The sequence below is a fragment of the Crinia signifera genome, chromosome 6 (genome assembly GCF_055691185.1).
Source record: "Crinia signifera chromosome 6, ASM5569118v1, whole genome shotgun sequence".
In the NCBI taxonomy this organism is placed as follows: Eukaryota; Metazoa; Chordata; class Amphibia; order Anura; family Myobatrachidae; genus Crinia; species Crinia signifera.
The window spans coordinates 37,634,693-37,653,230 of NC_139222.1; the positions used below are offsets into that span (position 1 = coordinate 37,634,693).

At 45.5% G+C, this 18,538-nt stretch overlaps 1 protein-coding gene across 1 annotated transcript in view; it reads right to left on the reverse strand.

Moving 5' to 3' along the window:
* LOC146006924 (membrane-spanning 4-domains subfamily A member 4D-like) overlaps window positions 1-18,538 on the reverse strand; it is a 44,730-nt gene that overhangs the window by 8,751 nt on the left and 17,441 nt on the right. Inside the window, exons 2-5 of the mRNA XM_083145359.1 lie at window positions 15,482-15,592; window positions 12,077-12,133; window positions 10,704-10,838; window positions 7,836-7,958 (exon numbers count right to left, since the gene is read on the reverse strand). Of these exons, the coding sequence (XP_083001485.1) occupies window positions 7,836-7,958; window positions 10,704-10,838; window positions 12,077-12,133; window positions 15,482-15,592 (426 nt within the window). The remainder of the gene's footprint in view (window positions 1-7,835; window positions 7,959-10,703; window positions 10,839-12,076; window positions 12,134-15,481; window positions 15,593-18,538) is intronic.

The window sequence follows — 18,538 nt, forward strand, 5'->3', positions numbered from 1 at the left end:
TGTATTGGTGCTTGGGGGGTCTTGCTAATGCAACATAGCACCCACCAACATTCCACCAGAATCTGAGCTGCAAAATCCAAAAATCACTCCTTCCTTTCTGAGTCCTGCCATGCACCCAAATGGTATTTTTTGGTCACATGTGAGGCATTGCCGTACTCGGGAGAAATTGGGGCACAGATTTTGGGGTGCTTTGTCTCCTTCATTCCTTGTGAAAATGAAAAATTTTGAGCCAGAACTGCATTTTTGTGTAAAAAATGTAATTTTGCATTTGCACAGCCCAGTTGTATCAAAATTTTTGAAACCCCTGGGGGTTTGAAATGTACACTATACCCCTAGATGAATTCCCTGAGGGGTGTAGTTTGCAAAATGGGGTCACTTGTGGGGGGGTTCCACTGTATTGGTGCTTGGGGGGTCTTGCTAATGCGACATAGCACCCACCAAAATTCCACCAGAATCTGAGCTGCAAAATCCAAAAATCACTCCTTCCCTTCTGAGTCCTGCCATGCACCCAAATGGTATTTTTTGGTCACATGTGAGGCATTGCCGTACTCGGGAGAAATTGGGGCACAGATTTTGGGGTGCTTTTTCTCCTTCATACCTTATGAAAATGAAAAATTTTGAGCCAGAACTGCATTTTTGTGTAAAAAAATGTAATTTTTCATTTTCACTGCCCAGTTGTATCAAAATTGGTGAAACCCCTGGGGGTTTGAAATGTACACTACACCCCTAGATGAATTCCCTGAGGGGTGTAGTTTGCAAAATGTGGTCACTTGTGGGGGGGTTCCACTGTATTGGTGCTTTGGGGGTCTTGCTAATGCGACATAGCACCCACCAACATTCCACCACCAAAAATCACTCCTTCCCTTCTGAGTCCTGCCATGCACCCAACTGGTATTTTTTGGTCACATATGAGGCATTGCCTTACTCGGGAGAAATTGGGGCACAGATTTTGGGGTGCTTTTTCTCCTTCATACCTTATGAAAATGAAAAATTTTGAGCCAGAACTGCATTTTTGTGTAAAAAATGTAATTTTGCATTTTCACTGCCCAGTTGTATCAAAATTTTTGAAACCCCTGGGGGTTTGAAATGTACACTATACCCCTAGATGAATTCCCTGAGGGGTGTAGTTTGCAAAATGGGGTCACTTGTGGGGGGGTTCCACTGTATTGGTGCTTGGGGGGTCTTGCTAATGCAACATAGCACCCACCAACATTCCACCAGAATCTGAGCTGCAAAATCCAAAAATCACTCCTTCCTTTCTGAGTCCTGCCATGCACCCAAATGGTATTTTTTGGTCACATGTGAGGCATTGCCGTACTCGGGAGAAATTGGGGCACAGATTTTGGGGTGCTTTGTCTCCTTCATTCCTTGTGAAAATGAAAAATTTTGAGCCAGAACTGCATTTTTGTGTAAAAAATGTAATTTTGCATTTGCACAGCCCAGTTGTATCAAAATTTTTGAAACCCCTGGGGGTTTGAAATGTACACTATACCCCTAGATGAATTCCCTGAGGGGTGTAGTTTGCAAAATGGGGTCACTTGTGGGGGGGTTCCACTGTATTGGTGCTTGGGGGGTCTTGCTAATGCGACATAGCACCCACCAAAATTCCACCAGAATCTGAGCTGCAAAATCCAAAAATCACTCCTTCCCTTCTGAGTCCTGCCATGCACCCAAATGGTATTTTTTGGTCACATGTGAGGCATTGCCGTACTCGGGAGAAATTGGGGCACAGATTTTGGGGTGCTTTTTCTCCTTCATACCTTATGAAAATGAAAAATTTTGAGCCAGAACTGCATTTTTGTGTAAAAAAATGTAATTTTTCATTTTCACTGCCCAGTTGTATCAAAATTGGTGAAACCCCTGGGGGTTTGAAATGTACACTACACCCCTAGATGAATTCCCTGAGGGGTGTAGTTTGCAAAATGTGGTCACTTGTGGGGGGGTTCCACTGTATTGGTGCTTTGGGGGTCTTGCTAATGCGACATAGCACCCACCAACATTCCACCACCAAAAATCACTCCTTCCCTTCTGAGTCCTGCCATGCACCCAACTGGTATTTTTTGGTCACATATGAGGCATTGCCTTACTCGGGAGAAATTGGGGCACAGATTTTGGGGTGCTTTTTCTCCTTCATACCTTATGAAAATGAAAAATTTTGAGCCAGAACTGCATTTTTGTGTAAAAAAATGTAATTTTTCATTTTCACTGCCCAGTTGTATCAAAATTGGTGAAACCCCTGGGGGTTTGAAATGTACACTATACCCCTAGATGAATTCCCTGAGGGGTGTAGTTTGCAAAATGGGGTCACTTGTGGGGGGGTTCCACTGTATTGGTGCTTGGGGGGTCTTGCTAATGCAACATAGCACCCACCAACATTCCACCAGAATCTGAGCTGCAAAATCCAAAAATCACTCCTTCCTTTCTGAGTCCTGCCATGCACCCAAATGGTATTTTTTGGTCACATGTGAGGCATTGCCGTACTCGGGAGAAATTGGGGCACAGATTTTGGGGTGCTTTGTCTCCTTCATTCCTTGTGAAAATGAAAAATTTTGAGCCAGAACTGCATTTTTGTGTAAAAAATGTAATTTTGCATTTGCACAGCCCAGTTGTATCAAAATTGGTGAAACCCCTGGGGGTTTGAAATGTACACTATACCCCTAGACGAATTCCCTGAGGGGTGTAGTTTGCAAAATGGGGTCACTTGTGGGGGGGTTCCACTGTATTGGTGCTTGGGGGGTCTTGCTAATGCGACATAGCACCCACCAAAATTCCACCAGAATCTGAGCTGCAAAATCCAAAAATCACTCCTTCCCTTCTGAGTCCTGCCATGCACCCAAATGGTATTTTTTGGTCACATGTGAGGCATTGCCGTACTCAGGAGAAATTGGGGCACAGATTTTGGGGTGCTTTTTCTCCTTCATACCTTCTGAAAATGAAAAATGTTGAGCCAGAACTGCATTTTTGTGTAAAAAAATGTAATTTTTCATTTTCACTGCCCAGTTGTATCAAAATTTGTGAAACCCCTGGGGGTTTGAAATGTACACTATACCCCTAGATGAATTCCCTGAGGGGTGTAGTTTGCAAAATGGGGTCACTTGTGGGAGGGTTCCACTGTATTGGTGCTTTGGGGGTCTTGCTAATGCGACATAGCACCCACCAACATTCCACCATCAAAAATCACTCCTTCCCTTCTGAGTCCTGCCATGCACCCAACTGGTATTTTTTGGTCACATGTGAGGCATTGCCGTACTCGGGAGAAATTGGGGCACAGATTTTGGGGTGCTTTTTCTCCTTCATACCTTCTGAAAATGAAAAATTTTGAGCCAGAACTGCATTTTTGTGTAAAAAAATTAATTTTTCATTTTCACTGCCCAGTTGTACCACAATTGGTGAAACCCCTGGGGGTTTGAAATGTACACTATACCCCTAGATGAATTCCCTGAGGGGTGTAGTTTGCAAAATGGGGTCACTTGTGGGGGGGTTCCTAAATTTTAGCATCTTATGGTGCCTAGAAACCTACATTGTGCCTAAAAAATAATCTCATAAAAAGGAGGCTCCAAAATCAAGTAGGTGCTCCTTCTATTATGAAGCCTGTGGTTTGGTCAACGTGCACACTAGGGCCACATATAGGATATTTATGAAAACAAAAGAATTGGGGGAATCAATTTTTAGTCACATTTCTCTAGTAAAATGTACTGTGTTCCTTAGAAAAATGTATTAAAATTGCAAATCTGCAAAAAAAATGAAATTTTGAAATTTCACCTACACTTTGTTTTAATTCCTGTGAAACACCTAAAGGGTTAACAAACTTCCAAAATGCTGTTTTGATTACTGTGAGGGGTGCAGTTTTTGAAATGGTATCATTTATGGGGGTGTCTCACATACAAGTCCCTCAAAGTCACATCAGAACTGAACTGGTCCCTAAAAAAATCAGTGTTTGAAATTTTCTTGAAAATTTGAGAATTTGCTATTCATATTGTAAGCCTCCTAGTGTCCAAAAAAATTAAAAGGAAGTTGAAATAATGATGAAAACATAAAGTAGACATATGGTCTATGTTAGTTATTAACTATTTTGAGTGGTATGATTATTTGTCTCACAAGCAGAAAATTTAACATTTTGCAAATTGCTAAATTTTCCATTTTTTTACGACATTTTGGTATTTTTCACAAAAAAACACAGACTGTATCGACCCAAATTTACCACTAATTTGAAGTACAATGTGTCACGAAAAAACAATCTCAAAATCACTGGGATAAGTAAAAGCAAAAAAAAGTTATCCCCACTTAAGTGATACATGTCAGATTTGAAAAAAAGGGCTCGGTCAGGAACGCAAAAACTGGCTCTGTCAGGAAGGGGTTAACAACTCAGCAAAATACTTTTGTGAAGCAGAAGCAGCTAAATATTTCATCACTGCGAGCGAGTTTTCAAGTTGCCAAGCTAATAGCACGCACGCACTGGCAGCCCATTCGTGGAGGGAGAATTTGTTAAAGAATGCCTTCTTTCTGTTGCCAAAGAGATTTGTCCAGAGAAGGCTGATTTATTTAGTACAGTGAGTCTTTCAGGACCGACAATTACACGGAGGATTGAAGAAACGGGAGACAATTTGCACCAGCATTTGCAAAACTTTCCTTGGTACTCGACGAAAGCAATGATGTTCGCGATTCTGCGCAACTTTTTTATTCGTGGGATGATTATTTCGAAGTCACAGAAGAGCTTGATCCCGGGGCATTTTTTCAATCCTGGGATTCGGGATTGAAAAATGCTCAATCCCGGGATTCCCGGGATCCCGGGATTGGCTTTCCTAATAAAAAGACGCCCTGGCTGTCCCACATTTACTTACATATGAGGGTGCAGCAGAGTTGCCAGGAGCCCGGTTGCTGGGTGGGGGGACGGGTCGTCCATGCTGCCGGCTGGGTGCAGGCTGGCGTGCTGGGTGGACGGGCTGGTGCGCTGGCTGCGTGGGCGGGTGGGCGCGCTGGCTGAGCGGGCAGCGCGGCATCACACTGCCGGGCACGACCTCTGCCTGCGCAGCGTGACCTCTGATCTTGTCACGGTGAGATTTCACGCTGCGCAGTGCTGCCGAGAGAAGTCGGGCAGCGTCTGAGCGATGCTCAGACGCTGCCCGGCATTAGACTGCGTGCATGCGCAGTCTAATCCAGAAATCCCGGGATTGGAAACTCCAATCCCGGGATTGAAATCCCGGCGTTTTGGGGGCCAAATCCCGGGATCCCGCCGATCCCGATCCCGGGATTGGCCACCCTAATCTTGTGTTAACTTCATTAGAACTCATGCACTAAACGACAGACAATTTCAGGAATTTCTGTCTGACCTAAATGTTGGCTATGAAGATGGTTCTGTATCACACAGAAGTCCGTTGGCCGAGTCGAGGGAGAGTTTTGAAACGTTTCTATGACTTACTTACCACAGATCACAACTTTTCTGCTTTCAAAAAAACAAAGAAGTACCAAAGCTCAAGGATGCAGAATGGAAATGGCACCTTGACTTTCTGACAGAGTTACTCAACAATTTCAATATGCAACTTCAAGGAAAGGGGAAGCTCCATCTGTGATATGCAATCACATGTCAAAGCATTTGAAGTAAACTTAGGCCTCCTCATTAAACAAGTGAAGGAGGAAAACTTCAGCCATCTCCCCACAACTCAAAATCTGTTCGCGGAAAAAACGCTGATTGCATTCCCAAACAAAACGTGTGTGGATTCACTGGAAACATTACAAAAGGCGTTCCAATTTAGATTTAAAGAGACATACAGCTTTTCCGTAACCCATTTTCTATTGACATTGAAAATGTGGATACAATTTACCAAATGGAACTGGCTGAACTGCAGAATCATGACTCTGAAAGATGCAATCAAGTCAAGCAGCCTTCATCATTTCTATGCATCTCTCCCCTCTGAGATATATCCTCATCTCAGGAACCATGCACTCAAAATGGCAGCCATCTTTGGCAGCACTTATGTCTGTGAACAGACTTTTTCTAGAATGAAACATTTGAAATCTCCAACCAGATCTAGACTAACGGATGCACACTTGCATCACTTGTTACGACTAGCAGTGACAAATATGGAACCAGACATTGACCATCTCATTAGCCAAAAGCAGGCCCATACTTCCCATTGAAATACTGGTAAGTTTGTTGGTTTAACTTTACTTCATTTTAAATATTGTATTTGTTCCCGTTTTGTTTCTTCACTTCAAAATAAGATATATGCAGTGTGATTAGGAATTTGTTCATAGTTTTTGTTTTTACTATAGTCCGGCCCTCCAAAGGTCTGAGGGACAGTGAACTGGCCCCCTGTTTAAAAAGTTTGAGGCCCCTCAAATTTTTCCACATTTGGACATACATTTCCAGCTACCATAGACAAGATACTCATGTGCCACAGTGAAAATGAATGAATTATTTAACTCAGTGGTAGTCGTGACTCGAGTAAGGAGCCGACCGGTTTCGATATACTTGATATCTTTCTCAAGGCATGAACTAAGGAGTGTCCCAAATGGATATAAATACCACTCTCAGGGGTAGATTTATTAAGCTCGGTGAAGTGATAAAGTGTCTGGTTTTTATCACCAGCCAATCAGTTCCTACCTGTCATTTTTCAAACCAAGCCTGTAACTTCACAGTTAGGAGCTGATTGGCCAGTGATGAAAACCATACAGTTTATTACTTCACCGAGCTTAATAAATCTGCCCCTCGATTAGAGTATGGGATAACCTAATGCCAGACATGGATTCTCTAACATACTAAAACCCTAAAGGAAAACCTCCACATTTGTAAAAATCTGCCACACAGCTTTATTATTCCTCAGGCCACATCTGTTTCTCGCTCCCGACAGACAACTTCTGGTTTCCGGTTGGCAACGTCCGGTAGGGGGCGGGGCTTACTTTCAGTTGTTTTATTGTTTTATCCCAGTTACGGGACAAAACTTTCAACCGCTACAGGATTTGGCCCGGCCAGTGTACATTGTCCTGGACAACTTCAGTACTAACCCTGATCGCTGAGCCACTAAGCCATTGCCTGGGTGAAATGAAACAAGCTCTTGGCCCCATTCAACTCTTCCCTACAAGTCTCCGTAAACATTTACTTTAGTTGCATCTATGAATTTATGCTAATGCCATTATCAGCCCTTCCTCTGGTAACAGCCCCGATTCGATCATTTTGAAATGCGTTTATCCTCATATAGCCAATCATCGTTCTTCAATATGGATAAACTAATCAGTGGCTAGAAGTTAAAACTACACAAGTGATTACACTGGAACAGTAATGGGTTATTAGTGCATGCCTACATTTTCACATTTTGGTGCAATTCAATTAGGGACAGGGAGGTGAGTTGCCGTTGTAATGGCGTAGAAATGCCGGCAATGGCAGCAGAGCCCCCACCCCATCAGCCGATCTCGCCCCAGAAGTGGGAATTTTTGTACTCTATGGGGCAGCAAACAAAATTCCACAAAACAAACAGAATTGAAAGCGCAGTATTACTCATGGGCGTGACATATTCGTTTCTAGATGAACTGAGCTCTATCACCATGGTACCCACAGGCAGGGAGTACCAGGAAAGCAACAGTGCCAAAGAGCATTGGCCCAGTCCCAAGAACATCTGGCCCCATTCTTAATAGCACTGGGCTCTTATGCAATGCAGGGATATCTGAAATGTTTACCGTACATTACATAAGAGTCAGTACCATGGATTCGTCAGACACAAGTAAATCAGTGTCTTCTACATGCAATGTGATGACCTGTTTCTGTCACCTGTTCACAATGCTTATACAGCTTAGTGCTACGTTTGTACTACTGTGTAACACAACTAGGGGTCTCTTACCTGGGTTACATTAGACTCTGCGTGTGCCAGGGAACGGCATCCAAAGATGGAGACAGAGAGGGTCACACAGAACAGCAGCAGATTGATGAATATGAGAACAGAGCTCAGAACATATCCAATATTCTGTGAACACAAAATAACAATTCTCAAAATGTATAGTGCATATGTATTAGAAATGCCGATTGGGTCAGTTGTAGTCTATGTATACAAACACAATTATATGTATTTGACCCTTTTATTACAGGGGATGGTACATGTCACCATGCCACCTTCAGTCTTCAACACACATCTTCACCCAGCTTCTCTAAGGCGATGGGCCCTCCTAAAATGGCCACCGCCTTGGAGTAGACAGACACTAGAGGTACTGCCATACCTGACCATTATCTTATTTAATTGTTTAAAACAGCCTATACCAGTGGTTCCCAAACTGTGTGCCGCGGCTCCCTGGGGTGCCTCGAGACACATGCAGGGGTGCCGCGGGTTGGTGGTCCAGGACCAACTCAAATTATTAATGGTTAATTATTTATGAGCAAAACCAGTGCTGGTGGCTGCCAATCATAGAATGTGTACAAACAGAAGCAAATCCTGCCCTTTACCACATAACTGCCGCTAAGAATCGCATATAAACCCAATCTACTTAATTTTTTTGGGACCTAGGGGTGCCGTGAAAAAAATTCTGATTCTCTAGGGTGCCGTGAATCAAAAAAGATTGGGAACCCCTGGCCTATACTATAGACCAGTGATGTAAGTTCGCCCCAGTTGCCCGGAGGCAAGATAAATATTGGTACCCCCCTCCACACACACAGCAACTTATATAAATATATGTATGCATGTGTGTAGGTATGTATGTATGTACAGTATGTATGTTATGTATGTTATGTTTAAAATAAAGAGAGTTTGCTGTCTATGGTCCTACTAGGAGGTAAAGTCAGCCACAGAAGCTTTCAATTAACTGCTTTAAATTTGCAGGGGATTAGAGGTGCCCCTTGGGAGCAGGAGCCCGGTGGCAGATGACTCCATTGCCTCCCAGAGTTCCACCTCTGCTATAGACCATCTGTAATGTTAAATATTAATACTGTAGTCCATACAGTATCCATTGTATAAAAAGACCAATTTCCATGACTGTTACCGCTCCCCCAGACTCCCGTACTTACTCCAATGCGCTGCAGAAAGGGAGCTTTCGGATTACATTTGGAAACCCCCCTCTAAAAATCCTGCGTTTGCCACTGAAGAGAAATATCTAAAATATTTCCTTTCCTACAGTATGTACGGAGTAAATTTATGAGGATGGGAGTTCTAATGAAGGGGGTTATTCAGACCTGAGCACTGCTGGGTGATTTTGCAGAGCCCAGCGAATGAAGTCCTGCCCTGTGCAAGTCTGCGAATGACTTGTGAATGGATCATGTAATGATTTCTCTGGTCATGGCGCTGGAGGGTTGGGGACTGGGCGGCGGTCATCTTCTGGATTCAGCCGGGCATCCAGGGCGGAAGTGTCAGGCCCGTTGCTAAGCAACGCCCCAAACATCCGCCATGCACATCGGGGGCGGCGTCTGACGTCATGGGTCGCTAGGCGGCACCTTTTGAATATAAGGCCGGCGTCTGCTGCAGTAGAGTGTTCCTGGTCCCTGCATGCCTGTCAGCGTCCTGTGTGCCTGTCAGCGTCCTGCATTTCCAGTGTCCTGCACTCCCTCCTGTACTGGTCTGCACCTCACCATCTCCTCAGATAAGTCAGGGGTAGTCAGTCATTTATTATTGTATTTTGGTAACATCTTTCTTGCATTGTTGCATCCTCCTCTTGGTATTGTACTACTTCCATCTTGTGTATTGTTACATGGATCTGTGCATTGTTGCACCTGTATACGGTTAGTCGGAGGGTGTACTTATCCCCTCCACTTGTGGCACCTTGCCTCCTGCTGCAGCTTTGTCACCCGCAAGACCTGGCGGTGCCGGGGTTGGGAGGGAACTAGTCCCCCCTTCGAACGTGACTATTAAAGATGAAGTCTTAGTACGCAGGAGGCAACCAGTACAGCAGGGTGCCCACAACTAGACCCGGTACACCTCTGTTCTAACAATCTGTACGCCTGCTTGCAAATTCACGAAACAGTGATCAACTCTGAATCAGGCCTACTACCACACTGAGGACCTGTTTCAAACTTATACGCTGAAATGCATAACTTTCTATTTGTCAATTTTCGCACTTCTACGCTTGTATGTGCGGGGGCCACATCACAGGGAGGAACTCGATGAGCAGGCCGCCTTGCCCTGTGATGCCACCCCCAGGCTAACACCGGCAGTTGCAATTTTGCAACGTTTTGTAAAATTACGACTAAGTCTGAAAAAGGTCCTGAGTACAAGAAACTGGTCTTTGAAATGGTTCAGTTCCGATGCGACCCTGCATTTTGGTTGGTTCGTTGACGTCATCCGAGGGCGCGGCAGAGCGGAGGAGCGTTATTGGGGGCGGGGGAGAAGGTAGCGACTGGAGCTGGGGATGCTCCAAGCACTGCCTCCTCCATTGGTGTGAACGGGAAATGGGTCGCTCATCCCGATTAACCCATTCACACCGCAAAGCAACACGACAACGAACCGGCAAGAACCCTTCTTTTTTACCGGTCCGTATTGTTATGTTGCTACCAGGGCCGTATTAACATTGGCATGGGCCCCTGGACAGAACATTGGCAACCCCCATTCCCGCATGCATACATACTGTACATACATCCCCCACCCACATATGCTGATTTTGAAAAGACTGTCCGGACGCTGATTGGCTGAGAGAATTCAGCCAATCGGTGTCTGGCCAATCTTTTCAAAATCGCTCGGGAGTTCATTGTCTCTTAGATTATATTGAATTTACCCTCGAATATAACTTACTTGCTGTAGTCGGCATTGTGAGTTATCATAAGAATAATAAAAGCAATTAATAATCGCTATATCGATGCTATTTAGGATCAATGAAGTAACGCTGACAATTGTTCCGATGATGTTCAAGGACAGGGATCCACTCACCTGCGCAGATACATAGAGCAAACCATTAATAAAAGTCATACTCATCAATATCTACCAGCAGTCTCACAGGACAGCCGCGGCCTTCTTGACAACACAGTGACAGTCAGTATGAAAAACATACATTAACATTTATCACTCTCCACTTTATCACTTTTCAAGGCTTAGTACATCTGGCCCAAATAAATAATACACTTAGGGGGTTATTCTGGTGGATTCGTAAGGCTGCGAATTTGCAGCCTTGCCAGTCCACCTAACCCTGCTTTCAGTGGCGTAGCTACGTTTTGGGCACCCCCCCGCCCTGCCCTGCCGCCCCGCCGCCTCGCCGCCTATGCAAACCCCCCAATCCCCCACAGACTTACCTATCGTGCTGGTCCCAGCGGCTCCGTTCTTCTGCTGAGGACCACCACAAAATGGCCGCCCCCATACAGCAGACAGTTTCAGATAACTGTGTGCTATATGGGGGCGGCGATTTTGTGGTGGTCCTCAGCAGAAGAACGGTGCCGCCGGGACCAGCGCGATAGGTAAGTCTGCGGGGGATTGGGGGGGGGTTAACTATAGCACCGCAGCCCCCCGGCGCCCCCACATGCACAGCGCCCCCCCCCCGCGGTGGCGGGGGCTGCGGTGCTATAGTTACGCCGCTGCCCGCCTTGCGAATGGTGGTACATTTTACTGAAACTTCCATTCGCATGTCAGTGGGAACTTCCCACATCATTCGATGCTCTGAGCAATTGTCCATATTCGTGTATGCTCGGGAGGGAAGTGGGCGGGAAGCTGACACCCGGTGATGTCAGCTGCCCGCCCCCTCGCACCATTGGTCCATTAGCATGGGACTGCCCATGAACTGCTGGACATTCCCATATGATAATGGACCGCCCCCTGGGGATTCACAGGGCTTGGTAAGATGCGAGCTTCACAGCTTATCGAGTCAATTAGAAATGAATGACCCCCAATATTCCTTTCCTTGTGTGCACAGCTAACATAGAGTGAATAATGAACAGTATCTGGATGACAGTATAAAAATGGCTGACAGGCTATAGGAAAACACCAAACGGACGACAGTGAATTGGTTGATGGGTCAAAAGGTTGACAATGAATTGGATGATGCTGGTTGACGCTGTGGTGTAAAAAACCACTTATACTGTGTCCTCCCTTATAGAAGTACAAACCGAGCATCACATTATATTTAGCCAGACTTTTCCCAAATGATTTCCCAGGGCAGAGAATATGGGGTAACTCACCAGACATCGGCTAGGTTTAGACTGAGCTGCGATTGTCAGCGATCCGGCAAGGATGTACTGCAAGGACAAAATACATTGTAACTACATGCATACCCTCCAACATCTGAAGAGCAAAACCGGTACAAACTCAGAAAGGGGCGTGACCACAGGTGAAGGGGGTGTGGTCACGTCCCATTTCCTATACTTATAATTGGCAGTTGGAGACCCAAAAAGGGTACAGGCCATAGACAAATGGTACTGTACCTGCCAAAAGGTCAAAATCTCTTCAGTGCAGGGAGGGAGGGCACGGAATGGGCCGGGAGCTGCCCAGTCACAAGGGGAGGACTGGGCACACCCCCGAAAATGCTTAGAACGGGGTTCGCAATGCTAGGCCACGCCTCCTTTAACTCCTTTACCCAGAATTTCACCCACTTGCGCCATAGCTCCGCCCCCCTTTTTTTGTGCCGCTCGCACCTTCGTCGTGGCAGGCCCTGGTTTGGTAACTAGGAAATTTGGGAGGTATGCTATGAGGTTAATCTACTAAGGTGGGAAAATGGGATGTTGTCCATGGCAACCAATCAGAATCTATCATCTTTTAGAAGGTGATAAATTAACAAGAAGTAGAATCTGATTGGTTGCTATGGGAAACATCCCATCTTCAGTAGAACTTCCATCCTAGTAAATGTCGGTGTTGAACATACAGTGTACAGTAGTTGTATGATTTTTTTTTTTTGTCTCGGATCAAGCATCCTGAGGTAAAAAAGGCCACAGTGGCGATTTCAGAAGCACGCCCTAAGAAGATTACTGATATCAGGGCCTGATTCGGATTTGCAGGCAAACCCAGTTGTCTACGTACAATCAAATACAAATTCGGGGGTCTGTGCATGTGCCCCCGTCATATGGAGCTCCTGTCCACTAGCCTCCATCTGTATATAGGAAATACAGTCTTGTTTTACACAATATTTTTCATTTGAATGTATATAACAAATGTCAGTGACGCTGGTGTTTTTAGCGGATATTTTGTGCATCTCTCACAGAGCTGTTGGCCCTCAAAGGGTTAAAATCAAGGGGCAGGGGCAGAGAGAGAGAGATAAAGTACCAATCAGCCCCAATCATTTTTTGAACACAGCCAGTAACCTGTAACAGCATTTATCTCTGTCTACTCTCCAAGGCTTAGTACATCTCCACCCCACCCCCACCCTCGAGTCTTCTGCATTGTTTCATGGAGAACGTTCAATGGGCTCCAAAGGGTCATACACATGGGGAGATGTGCATGCTGAGCGATCTGTCAAGGCCAGTGTTCTCCGGTGAGGACCCTGCCCTTAACCCGGCGATTAACTAGAATTATCCAGCTTGCTGGATATTAATCGCCAGGGCAATAGCGACGCGCAGGGCTGCACATCGCTGTTGCTATGGCTTCGACACACAGAGCGATGTAGGGGCATTTTCTAAGCAATCTAGTGGGATCACTTAGAAAATGCCCGGGGAATGTAGTACAGACGGAGCCGGGCTCCCTCTTGCTGGCGAATCGCCAGACTGTCTCCGCTGGCGATCCGCCAGCAGCGAGGCGCTCCATCTGACTGAGACGTGCGGCAGGGCGACGGGAACCTGTCCGTCTCCACTTCAGGGAGACGGACAGGGTTAGTGGGGGTGCGGGGAGGCGGTGGGGACCCTGGGTGACCGCCGACAAGCCGGCGGGGACCCGGGGGAAGCGCCGTCGGAAGGGGACACGCGCGCATCTCGTGCGCTCGCGTCACCTTTCGCAGATATAGATGGCGGCTGGCGGGGGATGGCGGCTGGCGATTCTGCCGCCATCCCCTGCAAAGACCAGCCCGGCTCCATCTGTATGCTGCCTTGGTGTTACTCTTAATTCCTCTCTCTCCTTTAAACTACACATTCAGCATCTCTCACAGTCCTGTCGTTTCCACCTCAGAAATATTTCCAGGATCAGACCCTATCTCACCCAGGATGCTACAAAGACCCTCATCCACTCACTAGTCATATCCAGATTGGACTACTGTAACCTCCTACTTTCTGGCCTCCATGTAAAGCACCTCTCTCCACTCCAATCTATCCTCAATGCTGCTGCCCAGCTCATCTTCCTCTCCAAATGTACTATGTCCCATAGGTGCCGATTTATGTTTTTGCTGGTGGGTGCTCAAGCCAAAAATTTAGAGAAGTGGCTTCATGGGGAAGGGGTGTGGCCACAAAATAATACCAATTTTTATTACGGAGCACAGTTGTCTCCAATATTCAAATTACGGCAACAGAGTTCCACATACATAAATGCCCCCACAGTGCAGGTACATAAATTTCCCCCACAGTGCAGGTACTCCGCGCACAGAATACACTCTTCCCGGCATACTGTTTCCCAGGTGGCGGGTCCGCAAATTGGCAAATTAATATGGCAGCCCTTGAGCACCCACAGAATCGGCACCTATGCTATGTCCACCCCCCCCCCCCTCACAAGCCCTGCACTGGCTCCCCTTTCCCTTTAGAATACAATTGAAGCTCCTCACATTCACTTACAATGCCATCACCCAGTCCTCTCCCACCTACATATCTGACCTTGTCTCTCTTTACACTCCCACCCGCCCTCTCCGCTCCACAAATGCACGTCGCCTCTACTGCAAACTGGTTACTTCCTCCCATTCCCGCCTCCAGGACTGGCCGTTGTGCTCCCTATCTCTGGAATTCTCTACCCCTCCCTATTAGACTTGCCACCTCCCTACAAAACTTTAAACAGGCACTCAAGACCCAGTTCTTCATTAAATCCAATCATCTCTCATCCTAAACCTACGTTTATGTTTGTTTCTATCCCAGCTGTGTCACCCCAGTTTGTCTGCCCCTTACCTTTAGAATGTAAGCTCTAACGAGCAGGGCCCTCTATCCTCATGTGCTTTTCTTAGAATATGTCTCTGCCACTGTTATAATTGCATCTGTGTTCACTGTCCATGGTTGCAACTGTCTTGTTTATTTGCCATGTACTTGTCCTAATTTGCATTTGTACTGTAAATCACAATCTTTCTTGTGTTGTTCTTTTCTCATTTATGTATTTCAGGCGCTGCGGAACCCTTGTGGCGCATATAAATAAACTAATAATAATAATTAAGCCTTGAAAATAAACACTACTGCAATATGAGGCTTTAGATCAGGGATGGGGAACCTTTGGCCCTTCAGCTGTTGTTGAACTACACATCCCAGCATGCCCAGTTTTTCTATTTGGCAATGCAAAAACTGTTGCAGGGCATGCTGGGATGCGTAGTTCAACAACACCTGGAGGGCAGAAGGTTCCCCATTGCTGCTTTAGATTCACAAAAAAAAAGAATAGCATTATTTTTACAATAGTTATATATATATATATATATATATATATATATATATATTTTATTGTATTGGATAGTTGAAAATGTTTTCAATACTTACAAAAATTGCCCCCCAAAATGGTCCACCAGAAAGTAATGTTATAAATTGCTTGATGAAAATAAATGCGATTCCCAGGAGAATTTGCAAGATGGCCGCCACAATTAGCACAATCTGTGGGAAAACAAGATAATAGATTACAAAGGATTCCAGATTTGCAGTCATTATCAGGCTCATACTGGCCTGGTGGGGAATGAGGGATTCACGTGAGGCCATGGTGATTTATGACCTCACCCATTTTTAGGCGGCGGAGCCTGACACAAACTTTCAATAGCTGTTAATGCTGCTGTTAAGTAAGTAGTAAATACTGACTGCCACAGGATGAATTTGTTATCGCCGCCAGGCAGTCATCCACCACTGACTGACCCAGCAGCGGCGGCAGCTGCAAGCTGGGAGCGAGGCTTTCTATGGCACCGTTCCCAAAAGAGCCATTCAGGTGGGTGGGCGTGCGGTCTGACGTTATGATGTCTGCTGCATCATGACATCACCGACCCACGGCATCATGACATCACACGCCAGACCCGCCTGCGCTGCAATTACATTCCCCCGGTAAACCCTTTACCGTCCCAGTCTGACACTGGGCGTTATACACCTGCATTGTTTCACATATTATTGAGATTATGATGTTAGTTAGATGTGTATGAGGTGATCAGGTCCATTTTCAAATCACAGTCGACAAAGCCAAAATAGTATTTAGTAAGTAAATGACATTATGGCATTTTTCAACAATTGTGTCTATAAGCAATTGCCGCCCCCCCTCCCCCCCCCGTTAAAACATAAGACACACACACACACACACCCCCCCCACCCAAATCAGATTTTGATGTAGGAATAGGCAAAAGTGCTGGGGTGGCACCAACATCTAGTATAGTAGTTGGCACTTGTCCCAAAAATATTTTTAAGCATGTGATTCAATATGAATCTGAACAAATCTAGCACAGTTGCTCAAGTGTTGTTTGACACAGGAACAGATAGACGTTCTGATTTTACTGATTCATATATCACAAAGATACCGTGTAACACTGCGCAGTGACCGGGTTCAATATGGGTGCATAGAAATATGCACACGTGTGGATCTCTGTCACAGACGCTTTATTCACGCAGTTTTCATTAATGTTCTGTAAAATAATATATGTCTAATTATTTGCATTATTTTTTTATTTTCTATTTTTTAAGTATCTGGCATCTCAACAGTATGGGGGAAATTTACTAAAGGAAATTTGTAAAAAAAAATAGGTGTATTTGTATCCAGAAATACACTTATTTTTGACATTTACTAGCCTGAAAATACGGCAATTCGTATTTGTATTGATAGCACATCAATACGACTACGAATTGCCGTATTTTCGGGATAGTAAATGTCAAAAATAAGTGTATTTCTGGATACAAATACAACTATTTTTGGTACTTATGTAGTAACTGGGCTGCCGATTTTGAAATCGGGTCCATCGCATCGCATCGCACCCGACCATATCGCATGCGATGCGATGCGATGCGATGCGATGGACCCGATTTTTCCATAGGATTCAATGTTAAAATGGACTGAGTCCATTTTAACATAGAATTCAATGGGAAAAGGGGTCCTTTTCATACCCCTACTATCCAAGTGGGCATGGAGTTGGATATAAACCTGTGGCGAGCGTAGCGAGCCACCGAGCCCGAAGCGTGGCGAGCGTAGCGAGCCCCGCGAGGGGACACAGAATACCGTCCCCTCGCGGGGCTCGCTTCGCTCGCCACGCTTCGGGCTCGGTGGCTCGCTACGCTCGCCACAGGTTTATATCCAACTCCATGCCCACTTGGATAGTAGGGGTATGAAAAGGACCCCTTTTTCCCATTGAATTCCATGTTAAAATGGACTCAGTCCATTTTAACATTGAATCCTATGGAAAAATCGGGTCATCGCATCGCATCGCATCGCATGGTCGTATGCGATGCGATGCGATATCGCATCGCATCGCATCTGATTGTATGCCTTAACTTAAGGCATACAATCAAAAAATCGGCAGCCCAGATACTACATAAGTACCCTATTTTTTTTTCCAATTTCCTTTAGTAAATTTTCCCCTATATATTAAGCACTTTAAAAAAAAAAATGAGAGAGGAGCCAGTGCCACCTAGTGATCACTGTGTATATTACATTAGCAATTTCTTGTCTTTGAAAGAGTCACGATCATGCACGAATCACATTTATAGGAATAACATTTGCAAATCATGCTGGTATAACATGTTGTACTGTAAAAATGTGTATACAGTATGTGCATGATTTTTTGATTATGTTCACTTTTGTATGTATCCAATAGAGTGCATCGCAGTGTTGCCTGTCTAACATGGTGACCCCGGACGGTGCCGCGTCACTTCTGGTAGTAAGACCTGGAAGGGGGACGGAGAGCACGCCGGTGGGCGGATGTGAGAGCGGGCAGCACCGGGATGGGTAAGTAGCACACATGTGTATATATACATGACACTTTGTAAATGTTTATTGAGTATGTCCTGAAGACGGGCTTTGCACAAAAAGAAACACAGGAGGAGCGCTCCATAGTGTAAAACCAGATATGATTTAATAGATATAAAATATCCACGGTACAGTCAATCAGTACTCGTACCGTTTTAAAAACAGCAGTGGGCTGGTTACCACATGATGTATATATAACAAGCCAGGCAAGCCTCCTACCACCATCCGGGGCAACTGCAGCACGACACGGAACCTCACCGAACACTCTGTGAGGGAAGCGGTGTACCGACAGGCTGGAGAGGATCAGAGGGCGTGCTCTGACGAAGTGGATTACGAAACGCGTTAGGGCGGGCCTTGGTGACGGCGAGCTCTGTGTCTGTCGGGAATCCCCTGCCGCATCTGATCCTCTCCAGCCTGTCGGTACACCGCTTCCCTCACAGAGTGTTCGGTGAGGTTCCGTGTCGTGCTGCAGTTGCCCCGGATGGTGGTAGGAGGCTTGCCTGGCTTGTTATATATACATCATGTGGTAACCAGCCCACTGCTGTTTTTAAAACGGTACGAGTACTGATTGACTGTACCGTGGATATTTTATATCTATTAAATCATAT